Source organism: Terrapene carolina, unplaced genomic scaffold, assembly GCF_002925995.2.
Source record: "Terrapene carolina triunguis isolate 2854851 unplaced genomic scaffold, T_m_triunguis-2.0 Scaffold189, whole genome shotgun sequence".
Lineage (NCBI taxonomy): Eukaryota > Metazoa > Chordata > Testudines > Emydidae > Terrapene > Terrapene triunguis.
In genome coordinates, this window is record NW_020664540.1 from 8,962,824 (window position 1) to 8,977,210 (window position 14,387).

The following is a 14,387-nucleotide window of genomic DNA, read 5'->3' on the forward strand; positions in this document are numbered from 1 at the left end:
AAAACACATAGATCAAGGTTTAATAGTATAATTTTTAAATGTTTGTAAGGAATGAACCCTAGGCTACTCCCTTTAGCTTTAATCATTCTCTCCATCTTACAGCTGCATGTGTCAAATCTGAAGCATCATTTAATAAAACCCAGGGCTTCATTCTCATTTACGCTAAGGTGCCTTTACATAACTCTGGCAGTGTAAAGGACCCTTAAAGTGGGCGTAAATTACACTTACACTCACTTTAAAGTCCGTTTACACTACCAGAGTGCTGTGAGTGAGAATCAGGCCCCCAGTCTCCAATCAAAACAATAATGCTTGTATATATGCCAGCACCTCCAGGTGAAAGGAACTGGGGTTGCTGCATGTGTGTATGCTTGTGCTCTTGAGTTTATTTCCAGTGTAATTCTTCTAATGACAGAGTTAGGCTAGGCACAATAGAGATGCATGGTGTGTGGCTCTCCCTGGAAAACGCTGGGTCCAATCCTGTTAGTTACTCAGCACCTCCTTCAAAGTAGTGAGCACACTCAATTCCAAAAGAAAGTTCAGACTAAGGCTCTTACAAAGGACAATTCCTCTGGGCCCAATTTTTAAACATGGACATCTAAATTGCATATGCGAATAGAAGACTGTCAAGCACAATTTAGAGACAAGGTGGGTGAGGTATTGGTCCAACTTCTGTTGGTGAGAGAGACAAGCTTTTGAGCTACACAGAGCTCTCCTTCGGGTCCTGAAGAAAGACTTGAAGAAAAGCTCTGTGTCTCTTTCTCACCAACAGAAGTTGGTCCAATAAAAGATATTACCTCACCCACATTGTCTCCCTAATATCCTCGGACCGACCTGGCTACAACAACACTGCAGGCACAATATAGGCAGCCATTTTAAAAAATATGGCTTCCCATATTTAAAAACAGGAAAGATATATTTGTACTGACGTAACAAGCAAATTGTGAATTTACTTTTACCTGCAAGTTCTAAAGCAATCAAGTCCACATTTACCTTTAAATGATATATCTCTTGGTAGGTAGAAACATAGTTATTGCTGATGTATAGTTCTATTAGCGCGTAGGCTCTCTGCAAACCAACCAATGAAGTAATTCTGTTGCTCTCAAGAGAGAGGTAGTGAAGATGAGACAAGTTTTCAAAAACGCGTCTTTCCAGGGTGGTGAGATGATTATTATTTACACTAAGTCGTGTTAGTTTGGTGAGTTTTGAAATTCCTAGAAAAATAAATAAGATGTTCTTAAAGCATATATAGCGAGAAGCAAAAGAAGTAGTTAACTTGGATGGTAAAACAAGCTACAATGAGAGATGGCCTGCACACTCAGGCAGTAATGCAGGCAGGATCAGGAGAGATCATTCGTGGCCTGCTCTTCTGTGATAGCTAGAACATTTTCCAGAAAGAGGCTTCTCACAGTCCACTTCACCCCTCTGATTCTTCCTCCAGGAGTAGCAAAGAGCATGGTGAGGGGGAGGGATTAACTGTCCACTCATCTTCATGTAGGGTGACCAGACAGCAAGTGTGAAAAATTGGGACAGGGGGTGGGGGGGTAATAGGAGCCCATATAAAAAAAAGCCCCAAATATCAGGACTGTCCCTATAAAATCGGGACATCTGGTCACCCTACTCTCATGCAGCAGGTTTGTTTCCTTGCTTCCTCTTCCTTCATATGCTACAGATGGGCTTTCTTGCACTATACAGAAGACTATGGCCCAGTTTTTTAAAGGTATTTAGGTGTTGCTGAGCTCAGCACTGCAACGCCTAACCGATTTAGGAGCCTAAATCTCATTTTCAAAAGGGATTTAGGAACTTAGGAGCCAAAAGGCCACTGACAGCCAATGGTATTTAGATTCCTAAGTGCCTGTATACTTTAAGAAAATGACATTTAGGCTCCTAACTCCGTTAGGTACTGCAACACTGAGCACAGCAACACCCAAATACCTTTAAAAATCTGGGTCTATGAACCTAATTTTAAAATCAACTGACAATAACAGTATCTGCCATGACCTATGTGGGGATATGAAGAAATGTAGCAACTACCCAATAGTTTTTGGAATAGTCATATAGTGTGTATAAGGTAAATCTGTTCTTTTAAAAAGTGAATTTTTGACCTTTTGGAATCATTAGTTTACTAACTTCTTATTTTAGAAATTATTGAGCCAACATATAACTGTCATAGGAAAATGTATGGTTCACTGCAGGAATGTTACATGTCAGTAAGTCTACATACCAAAAATCATGCACTCTTATCAGTTCCGAAAAATTCCTATTAACATAAATAAATTGGTTTTGCTTTTCAGAAACACAATCCATCTGCTTTGTCTCTTTTCTTCATTTCTGCTAAATATCAGAGGCGTAGCCGTGTTAGTCTGGATCTGTAAAAAGCAACAAAGAGTCCCTGTGGCACCTTATAGACTAACAGATGTATTGCAGCATAAGCTTTCGTGGGTGAATACCCACTTCGTTAGATGAAGGTGCCACAGACTCTTTGTCGATTTCTGCTAAAGACTCACCACAAAGCTAAAGAGAAGGCAATTATATATTTTTTAATATGAAAGCTTTAAAATTGTATGCAACTGATAAAGTTAACAGTAAAAAGTCACCCTCTGGAACACTAGACTATATGGGAACATTTCTGTTGTGTCTAACTTAATGTCTTGATTTTCACTAACTTCCTAAATACAGTACCTTCTAGATTTGAGATGCAGTTTCCATCTAAAGTGAGCTCTTCAAGATTAAGGCAAGATTCCAGTCCTTCTATTTTAGTGAGATTATTGTTGCTAAATGAGGCCCATCTTAAATTCTCCAATTTTTCCAAGTTGGCAATTTTGGAGAGATGTTGTCCATCCAGATCTAAGACCGTGATCTGTGAGAAAACTCAATTTTAGTATTGAAAGATCTCAGTCAATTAATTCCAACATAGACACTCAAGGTATATACTGCCTTCACATTCTTCATAGACATTTCCCAGTAATATCAACAGGGCATTTCTTTTTGGATACTGGACATCACAGAGCCCTCATTTTGCAATTCAGGACTTCATTTTTGAACCCTCAAGAAATCCCAAACCGACACCAAAACTTCAGCAACTTGCACCAGAACAAGCAATGACTCCACAATATAAACTAACCAGCTTCCAAATGTGCCTGTGCAGTTACAGCTTACAAACAGGTACACATTTTTTCTAGTGTAGATCAGACCTCAGTATTAAGATTAATTTAACCTCATCTACCAATGTCACATATGATTATATTATTGATTCGCCTGCTTACACATGTTTTCATTCTACGATTTAGGGGTGAAATCATGGCCTCACTGAAGTCAATGGCAAAACATATAATGACTTCAATGGGATCAGGATTTCCCCCTGTATATAGTAACTTTCTAGCTCAGTGTTCTGGCAGAGTTTGAGTGCTTGCTAAGGAAGGATGCATCCCTTACAGTTTTGATTCACAGATAAGCATTCCTTTTGCTTTAATGCATGTAACATCCCAAATTCATTCTATTTTTCTTCTTTGCAAAATTCTTGGGCAGGAACAAATGAAATTAGATTCCAAACACATTTTTATCCTTCGGTGTCATCACAGAACCTTCTTTCACAGACACTGGCTATAAACAAACACACTCGACAGAAAGAGAGCAACCAATCAATGATTCCACCCTTTCTCAGAAAACAACCAGCAAGGCCAGGGCTGGCATTAGGGGGTGGCAAGCAGGGCAATTGCCTGGGGCCCGACGCAACCGGAGTTCCCACAAAGCTAAGTTATGGGCCCCAACCCCAGGCAACAGGGCTCGGGGAGGGAGCTCCACCTTCACCCTCTGATTCACCTCACTGGGTCATCCAGCCTGTGGGTCAGTGTCAACCGCTGGCTGCACCCCCAGAGACCATCTGTGGGGGCCTGTGCTGGGAGGCTAGCACCACGGACAGCGCAGTGCAGGCCAGCTTTAGAGAGTGGGAGAAGGCCCTACTCCGTAGCCTGCCAGGCGGCAGGTCTGGAAGGAGAAGGCCTAGCACAGAGAAGGGCCGTTGGGGAAGTGGTCCAGAGGAGTAGTCAGAGGAGGAAGGAGAAGGAGGACAGCCAGACTGTCGCCAGAGGGCCTCTGGACTGGGACTCAGAGTAGTGAGCGGGCCTGAGGCCCCCCCCCTGCCCCCCTTTTTGTTCTATTGGGCCATACCCTCAGCCATAGGCCGCAGGGAGCGGCCGGCTGAAACTACACCAGACCCTTGACCGAGGGGATCGGACTTGAAGGCGTAAGACTGTGCGTCATCCAACCCCCCCGGAAGGGGGTGCGAATAGGCAGAAGGACACTGTCGGAGGGCAGTGTTCCAGAAGAGGACGCTGTGCGTTGGGAGCAACGCGAGTCCGCACGCCAACCAAAGGCGGGACGGCAGGCGGGACGTCACCAGAAGGGGGCGCCCTACTGGATCGAACCAATTCCCCGAGACGACCAGTAAGAGGCGCCACAGCGGTGAGTCCCAACCCTGTCACAGGGCCTACTTCTTAGTTTCTGCCCTGGGCCCCAGCGAGTCTAATGCCAGCCCTGAGTAAGGCTGCAGTTTTCTTCATCAGGTTAACCAATCATGCAATGATGAAAAAAATGGCCACATCGCTTAATTTAGCAAGTTGAGTCTCTGGTGGCCCAGGATATTCAGCACTGTCTCCTACCTGTGCTAAACAACCTTTACAGAATTCAAAGCTGTTTCTTATACAGGCTATGCTAATGGCCAAAGGACAACTTATGTTCTCTCTTCTGTCTATGGTGATATTCCTTTTGGAGAGGATTTTCTCTTTCTACAATAACATACTATAACCCTGTATGCACCCTATTTCATTTTGATGTCACAAAGTGTAACGTTGACACCATATGCTGAAATGTTGGTTCTCTTGGCAATGTCTGTAAATGTGCATTTCTTAATGCACACAGAATAAAACACTATGCTCATCAGCAGAAATGTGTTTTCCTCTAGCTATTCTATACTCTACACAACAAATTGAACTGACAGAGGAGCTTTTAACCTTTTATTCTTGGCAGATTAACATGATTTCAGAAGAGAGGTCAGGACATGGATTATGACAGGCTACGATGAACTTGGATCTTCCTATGTAGTGTTCTATGGCTTTTCGTTATGTAGTGGAGTTGTAATTGTAGGCTGTCATGCCAGACAAGAGGCAATGTGTGTAGGCCTGAAATTAGACCTACCACCGTTCTTCATGTAATATGGGCTCAGTATTGAAAATTCTATGCATGAACACTGAATATTAAAGTTTCAATATCCTGCCAACTCACAAGAAAAGATGTATGTACAGAAGAAAAGATTGTGATCTGATATGGAAACTCTTACATTTTTATATTCTTAACTTCAGGTACTAGATTACATGTTTAAGTGCTCAAAAAGATATATTTTTAATTAACATGCATCAACTCATAACAAATATAACAAAATAAACATGTGACAGAGATAAATCTAAGGCCTAATACATTATATTTAATAGAGACAGCCTTACCCTAGGATACCAGCTGCTATTGAAATGTGTTTGTGAATCCACCTTGTTCTTGCTAATTTGAGTCAGAATTTTGGCATAAGGATGTACACTCAGAAGGCGTGGTCTAGCTTCATCAGTCCTAGAATGTTCTAAAAGAGATGCCTGAAAAAATGAAAATACTTAATAGACAGATAATATAACGGTATAAATAATGTACATTTTTCACAATGTAACATGAAGAAAAGGGCTTTATGACTTAATCTCCTTATGATTGGGAGCCTGTATCTTATGTTAGTAGATCTAATACTTCTGTGGATCTAATAGGTCTAGTAGATCTGACACATGGTAATAAATCTCATCCATTTTTTATGTTTATTATTCATTAAAAAAAATGATCGAGGCAAATCTTGAGGCCTTTACTCTGTTTTTGATCAGTTCTTACTCCAGCAAAGTCCGATTCTAGTCAATGGGGGATTGTTGGAGAACGGACAGAGTAAAACCTGAATAAAGAATAGAATTTGGGCCACGATTTTTAAAGATTAGTGTCAAATAATTTAGCCCTTTTTTTGCTTGCCACTGTCTGGAATTCCTTCTCAGGGCTTGCATACGTGGTGAGTTAGTGTGTAGCAAGCAAGGGTGTGAATCTACAGTGCGACATCTTGCACACACTAATGCTAAGTCGTATTCCAGGACTTTTACTGTGTTGTAGCAGTGTCCACACAGTGAATTAGTGAGTGGCAAGCTGGTGCGCAGTAGATCACACTTGGCTTACTGCACACTAACACGCCACATACACAAGGCCTCAGAAGCCTAGACAGTTTTTCTGCTACTTGATTTATCCTTTTTTTTATTTGGCAAACATATTTAATTTCCCGTGTTTTGAACGGAGCTGAAATTAAACACGGTCATTTTTAACAACTTCAAAATGATCTAAAATCTAACATTATGAAATATCTTTCATTGTGAACCAGCATCATTACCAATATCAGCGAAGCTCTGAGTGAGAACAATGTTTGTGAAATAACTGCTGCTTCACAGCCAGCTGCTGAGAGCACAAAATATGGCATTTTCATAGAGAATACGAAACTAGGTGATTTTAAAAATATGATTAAATACAAATTTTAAAATGGAAGTCAGATTGTGCCTATAACTTCTTGTTTCTAATCTTGCATTTGCTACAAGTTATAGCAAAATGGAACATCATACCTGAGAGATCTTTGATCCAGCAATAAAACACACAGCAGCTGCAGCCTCTTCTTCAGTAATCTGGACTCCATCTAAATGAGTAAGAGCCTTTAATCGGCCAATGACACTCAAACGCAATGAGACTGGCTTGGAGAAAAAAAAGCAAAGTGATGTAATTGAGTTTTTAAAATTGTCTATATGGTTACATACAAAAAAAGGACATCTGATTCCTTTCAAGCCAGTCGCCTCTCATGTTATGTACGCTAAGGGCTAGGTTGTGGTCCATCCTGTGTGCTCACACAAGAAAGTAAAAAAGGAGACATAAGATGCACCCCTTGCTCCCATGTCCCAGCTATGCCTAGCATTGGTAGCAGTGTGCATGGGAAAGCAGCCTCCACAAGGCTGCTATGTCCTCCCTGCTCATCTGGATTGGGAATGGGTGAAAAGGGGTGGGGAAGGGGCTGAGTCTTGCCATACCTGTACAAAACTATAAGGAACAACATATGTTTGGGCTAGGTTTGGTTACACTGATCTAATGTGACACTGATGTCAATAAATTACTCTGGATTTACATGCGTGTATGAGATAAAAATCTAGCCCTGAAGGATTGTAATTATACATAGCTATGTAAGACATTAAGTGCAGTACAATAACAAAGTTGTTAGCACCTTCCTTATAAGCCAGAAGTTTGCAAGTACTACAAGTGTTATTAAATGCAAGGAGTTTGATAACCTCAGAGGAGGTGAAAGAGAAGCTCAAGGGATTTGAACGTGTGAGCCTAAACTCAAGGTGGAATTACAGCCCTAACTCTTATACAGAAACATTTTAAAATTCCCATTACATTAAATATAGTGCAAGAAAAACACAGACTGGATAATCATACTCGTAAGGAAAGTGAATAACAACATCCTTATTTCTAGCTGGAAAATAGACTTACTGAAACGACCAGAATAATAATGATCAATGTAATCTTTATAAACTAGATGGGACTATGCACCTGTGCATGGGAGAACGAAGGAGTACGCACATCCCTTAACTAGGCTACATAGCGCTTGGATCCAAGTATTCAGGAGAAGAGGACTACGCAGGTAGTCAGGGAATGGATGGAGAGGGTGTGAAATGGACTGAGTCTTGGATTGCTCCCCAATGCCACAGCCAGCACAGCTGGGCTGCTGCTCTGGGGGATGTGTGTGTCACCAGGTAGAAGGTTGGCACTGTATATTTTCCCTGAAAGTGGGGGAATCTGTCTTTGCCCTGCCCCTTTCACTGGCCAGCACAGCTGAGTCAGTGCAGTGGGGGCAAAGGGTGGCTTTTTACGGCTGGCATAGATCATCAGTAAAGTTACCGCCTACTAGAAGCAAGGAGGAGAGGAATTATGCCTCAGAGTAGTGTCACTGAGTCACAATGCTTCTAGGAGCCACTCCTGCAGATTATGCACAACCCCTTGCTCAGGACTGTTTACAAAGTCAAAGGGCCTGACAGCGTAAAGCATCCTTAAAGTGGGCACTAATTACATATACATCCACTTTAAGGCCCCTTACACAGCCAGAGTGGTGTAAAGGGGCCTCAATGTAAATGAGAACCAGGCCCAAAATTTAGCACTACAAGGTCTAATTGTTTTGGCTAGAAGGTTTTCCTGAGAATTTTAAGCACTGACACATACCTTATGCCATGGGTTATGTCTGATATCAAGACTGAGTACGTTTGAAGTGTGTTTACGTAAGACATTTATTTCCTCTCCAGTCTTTTTCAGTTGATTCCAGCTCAAGTCTAAATACTTCAGTTTGCTTAAGCCTCTAATACCCTCCAGGGTGATCACATGGTTGTGGCTTGCATCAAAATACTCCAGATTGGGCTGCAAGACAGTACTGATTTGAGAATAATTGTACAGAAAAAAGTGCAGCAAGGAAATATTTGGTAATAAACTCAGTTTTAATAGACAGTCCCACAGAAGGCACTGTCATCCAGATTCAATGCCCAAAGCGCCCCTTGCCCAGCAGCAGAAAGCCTGTCTGGAAAGAAGTCTGGTTAAGCAACCGAACCTTTGAATGTGTATCTGAATCCAGCTCACCCTCTGATATTTCCTGATCCATCCACTACCAATAGAATACAGTACAGTTTTAGTTTTCTTTTTCGGGATGGAATTCATCCCTAGTGTGCTCAGCCATGTGTCGTGGAAAGAATCACCCACGCAGTGATTTTAGTTTAAAGACTCAAGCCTGAGGCCAGTTTATTGACATACAAACCAGTGCGCACTGGGGTGTAGTCCGAAGACCAACACCCCGAGCCCCACACGCAGGCGGGCTTTTATTCCATTAAACCACAAGCAAGGTACAAACAATACGTCATGAGTTAAGAAATTGGGGACGAATCACAGGCTAGACACAGGGTGAACACGAGCTCGGGGGCAAATCACAAGCTGGGTATGGCTTGAGCACGAGCTGATCACGAGCTAAGGGGCTGGGGTTGGGGTCAGTCCTCCCTCCTCCCCTTGCCTACTTTCTCAGTTTCCGAGAGGTGGATGCTCGGTGGCTTCCGCAGGGGTGGTGCTCAGCCCTAGCTTGGGTACATTTCTTAAGACTTGGTACAGGTCATTTTCCGGGGGATTTTGGCCAGGGCTAAGGGGGGGGCTTTCCAGGAGACGCTTAAAGGGAAACTATTATTGGTTATTTTGCAGATAGCTGGAATTAGAAAATATAGCAAACAATAGCAGCAGCTAGGGTGATTAATTTTCTGTAAAACAATTTCTTAATATTGAGCAACTTACATTATATTTCTAAAGCCTTGCGGTTATTATATTTCTAAAGCAGCTTCTTTAGCCTCCAACAGACTTTGTAATTTTCTTCCCTCCTCTGTCACTACTTCTAACTGGGATTTGGCCAAGAATTGATTTGAGTAGTATTGTCCAGGCTTTTAGGCCTTCTCTACTTTGCACAAAGGTCACCATCATGACAGCCTTCTGTTGGAGGTGTTTTGGGGCCTGTAGGCCCAGAACTTTGGCTATCGGAAAGGAGGCCCCCCTGTTCTGTTCCTCCACACATGCAAGGCCCTGTGCATTACTTTAACCAGGGTGAGTGAGACAATCACACCATTTGAGAGTGGTGGGATCTACAGAGAGGCCTTGGAAGGTGGGGGAAGGGCCTACATCTTGTACCCCTCATGTAGGGTGACTCTGTACTGGTCCCAAACTAGGCAAAAGAGAGGGTTGGGGGCAGGTTGTGATTTTAGTCACATGATCTGCAATCACACAGATCCAGTGGCCCAGAAATCCTGGGTAGGGGATGCTTAACAGCTACACTAGAATGGCAGCCCTGGAGGAGCAGCACTGTATGGCCTGGAGGTGAAAGCCATCCTTCCTTCCCCTCAGCCAGAGCCCCACTCCAAGTCTAATCAGTTGGGTGTTCTTAATTGTTGTGTTAGTTATTATTATTTATTTGTGTTACGATAGTGCCCTAGAGACTCCAACCAAGATCAGGGCCCATTGTGCTAGGCACTGTAGACACACACAGTAAGAAACGGTCTCCAACCTGAAGCATTTACCATCTAAGTAGACAAGAGAGACAAAGGGTGGGAGACAGGAAGTAGAGAGAGGAATAATAATAATAATACCACCATCTACCTCTTATATAACACTTTTCATCTGCAGATCTCAAAGCGCTCTACAAAGGAGGTAGGTATCATTATTCCATTGTACAGATTGGGAAACTGAGGCAAGGGAGGTGAAAAGACTTGCCTAACACCACTAAGCAGGCCAACTGCAGAGCCAGGAATAGAAGCCAGATCACCAAAGTCCCAATCCAGTGCTCTACCCACTGGTCCACATTGCCTACTACAAAGGAGAAGGAGGAACAAAGGCTCTGTTTAGAGGTAGTGAACTTCACCCATTAGGAATAAATCAGGCTTGCTACCATGCAATAGACATTAATATATTTAAGTTGTACGCACAAAGGATTTTTTTCAATTAAAATATTCCTTTAGTTTAATTTCCTTTACAACATATAGAGCAATATTTCTTACCAAGTGGTAAACATCATCTAAACACGTAAATTCATTGAAGCTGACAATAAGTTTTCGAAGCCCTGTCAGTTTAGAGATGTCCCGCAGTTTGCTCAGGCTGTTCCCATGCAAATTCAGAACCTAGGTCAAAAATTAATGAGATTACAACTGTACCATATATATACACAACCAAATTCTGTGCTACTCCATCACTGCTTTTCAACATTAAAGAGCTTCAACTACTAGTGTTTAAGAGTAAATGTAACTCTATCCTATAGATTATAAAAAAGGCTAAGAAAAGTTACTTGTAAGTGATATGAAGTTTGTGAAGAGCAGTTGCAAGGATCCTGGGACAAAGTATTGCTTTTATTTTCTATTTTGAAGGATATTTGTTCTTCTCCCTTCTCCCTGAAGTAATAGTGGGATGGGAAGATGGAGATTCAATTCAGAAATGGTTTTTACTGGTCCACGGGGAGCAAGAAGGGAGGACAGTTTCCAATCCTTCCCCATTAGGCGAGATCTTGTTGCTTGGGGAGATTGGATGGAAGATTGCCAGCTGGGAATTCCTCCATGCCCGGAGTACAGTTTGGGGAGAGTGGCACTCAGAAGAGGGGAGGAACCAGCCAACTGAAGCCAAGTACTCAGGAAAGGGAATTATGGGTGAGTGCAAGGGGGAGGAGAGAACTGCTACCCCATTGAAGACACAGACAGGAGAAGAAATCAAAACTATTTAACAATTTGAAAGGTCAAATGTTCAGCAGGCTTCCTGCATCAAGTTTGTACAGACAAAATGAGTAACTGCAAATGCAAAACTGCAGTTAGCTGTGCAATGAAAGGAGTTCTGTATGCAAATACCAATTTGCATAAGGGGGTTTGTGGGCCAATCAGTTGCAATGATATTGAAAATCTGGGTGTAGCTAGGTGGCTGTCAAGAGTTCTCCCCTTCACTGGATTTATATTTTTCTGATGCCAAAACTGACATATAAAATCTTTTCAGAAGTGATCACTATGATGACACAACCACGCAGCCAAGAAAACTTTGAGAAGACTCACAGTTAAAGCTGACACTTTAGGCCTTAACTGGGTCTCACAAACAGTAGTTTGCATGTGATTTCAGTGGAGTTATTTATACAATAGTAAGTAAGATCAGAATCCTGCCCAGTATTTGTAATTCATATTTTTATGAAAAACAAATCGCATAATTTAGGGATGGAAGTCCTTATTCTGATTTCACACTAGTTTTGGATCTCCAATTACTCCCAAAGCACTGCACTGATGTAAAACAAGTGTAACACCAGAATCAAGTCCAAATGCTAGCCTTCATTTGTGACTTCCTACTTTTGATTGGTTTACGAGGCAATCTGAATAACATGACATTGATTATGTAATAACCGTGTCCTGCTGTAAGTTTAACAGACAATACTCACCGCTATTTGACTGTAAATATTGGCCTTAGCAACTGAAAGCACTGTCTTTTCATCCAAGCAAACGATTTTGGGTCTGGCTTTTACTGTAGGCTCCATGTTCATAACTTCATCATCACGTTGCAAATCACTAGACAATATAAATCCTTCTGTATTTTTCTTTCTTTCTTCTACAATTACATTGCTGAGCGTAGAAAACAGGGACTGAACTTTGACCTACGCAAAATAATATTTGTTAACATTTGTAAAATTTCTATTTTAAGTTAGGTAAATTATTTAAAATTGCATACAAACATGCAGAAAGTAGAGTTAGGAAATCATCTTTCGGTAATGCAGCACTTTCAGAAGAGAACAGCAATGCTTTTGTTTGCACAAGCATTTACACATTACAGTATGTTATGAACAAAAAGTAATGAAGAGTCTATGGGCCATATCCTGTCATATAGAATTCACACTGAAGACAACAGAAGTCTGCTTCCCTACCCAAACCCCCAAAGTCCAAGCACTGCAATAGCTCACTCTCCAATGAAGGAGTTAGATGTAGACCCCCAGGAGCTCATCAGTACTGCAATTGTTTTCGCAGTGGAGCACTCAAATGTGACAGAAAAGGGGAATCTCCCCCCCCCCACTCCCCTCCAGGAGCTGAATATTCTACTTTTGCAGCACATCCTGCTTCTGCTAGGTAGTAGAGCTCAGGACCTGAACTGAAACCCCTGCATGACGACAGCAAGTTACACAGTCACATAACCACAAGGCCAGTCCACCACATAGCTTATAAAAAATTAACATAAAAGCTTTTTTAATTAAGGAAAAACCTGTTCAGGATCCCAACCAGTAGCAGAATATCTGTGCATGCTTCAAAACCACATACATCACACTTGGAACCAAAACACAAATTGAAAATGAGTTACTCTCTCATTAAGGACTCCATGAAGCAAGGTTTTGAGCACTGTCAAATCTCATTCATTTTAGTGTCTCATTATCTTGATGGATGGTGCATTTAGTGAGAGAAGAGCTAATTTTCAATTGTGCTTCATTGCACTGCTAAGGCTTCATTTAAGTCTCTGTGCCTTCCTTGCCACACTTGATAATATTACAAAATAAGAGTCTGATCCTAACTCTCATTGCAGTGTATGAAGTTTCCCATTGACTTCAACGGGAGTTTCATCAGGCCTTTAAACAGTTAGAGGGAACAGATCCCTGAACTTAGGTCCTGTCAGGTAACGTGAGTGAAGGAGGAGTAATTTCAACTCGTTGTTTTTCTCTTGATCTTTGAGATCTAAAGCTTACGGTCTAACATCCTATTAGAGAAAACAAAGTTCATACCAGTGTAGTGTACTCAAATTCAACGACGTATTCGGGCAAGACCAGTTCGTGATCAAACACAAACCACTCACACTGTCGATGACGGCAGTCACAGTTTCTATGTTCCATGGAAGAATACGTTTCTACAGCAAAAGAAAAGGAACAAACACAAGCGGAAGGAATAACTACAAGACTGTTTCATGTTCACTGCAGGATGTAGCGAACACACATTTCTCTCATTTAAAATTTTTTTAATTTGAGTTGTTTACTCAAGGGAGATTGGTTTTCTTAGGATCTTAATTCTCTTTAGGTGCCCTATAGCAGCATCTAAAAATCTTACCAAATCTTACCGCGGAACCCTATCATTTAGCTTTTTATTTTCCTAGGGCAACCCTGTTCCTTGCGCTACACATTCTGAGAGGGCAGTAACATGCCCCCTTACTCCCCTGTGTGAGCTGCAGAGCTGGCAGGTTCCAGTATGAGTGGGAGGCAGACCCTCTGGAGCCATTACTCCCTCTCCTCCTGGCTGGAAGGGAGTGGGCAAGCAGGGGTGGGGATTGGGCAAGAAACTTGTCTCCATTCTCCCCCCTCCCCCCCCCGGCATCCCCAACGTGCTAAATGAAATCTTCTCCTGGTACAGATTATTTTCCCTCTGGAGTGAGGGGGGAGCCAAGGAGAGAATCACAGCTGTTCTTTCACAGCAGACTGTTGGAAAAGGGAACTTCGTCTGGCCCCCATGGCAGAGTCTGCTATACTGCACTGTTACCCAAAACTAGTCGATCATTCTATGGTGTAATCACCTAACAGATTGGTTTTCTCATCTTCCTGCCCATGGAAGGACAGGTACAATCACAGTTCCTGCACTCAAGTAAACAAAGGGATTGCTCCCTTCTAGTATTCCAATGACTGCAAATCCCCCTGACTGGACAGGGAAGAGGTGAAGTCATGGCCCTGTTCCCACTCTGCACTGTCCTGCAAAGTTGACTGGCCACATTGAGCA

The 14,387-nt window shown here is 42.2% G+C and overlaps 1 protein-coding gene across 1 annotated transcript in view; it reads right to left on the minus strand.

Moving 5' to 3' along the window:
• LRRC9 (leucine rich repeat containing 9) overlaps positions 1 to 14,387 on the minus strand; it is a 74,621-nt gene that overhangs the window by 25,673 nt on the left and 34,561 nt on the right. Inside the window, exons 14-21 of the mRNA XM_029912099.1 lie at positions 13,409 to 13,530; positions 12,086 to 12,298; positions 10,680 to 10,799; positions 8,326 to 8,517; positions 6,684 to 6,809; positions 5,499 to 5,639; positions 2,680 to 2,857; positions 991 to 1,211 (exon numbers count right to left, since the gene is read on the minus strand). Coding sequence (XP_029767959.1) covers positions 991 to 1,211; positions 2,680 to 2,857; positions 5,499 to 5,639; positions 6,684 to 6,809; positions 8,326 to 8,517; positions 10,680 to 10,799; positions 12,086 to 12,298; positions 13,409 to 13,530 — 1,313 coding nt within the window. The remainder of the gene's footprint in view (positions 1 to 990; positions 1,212 to 2,679; positions 2,858 to 5,498; positions 5,640 to 6,683; positions 6,810 to 8,325; positions 8,518 to 10,679; positions 10,800 to 12,085; positions 12,299 to 13,408; positions 13,531 to 14,387) is intronic.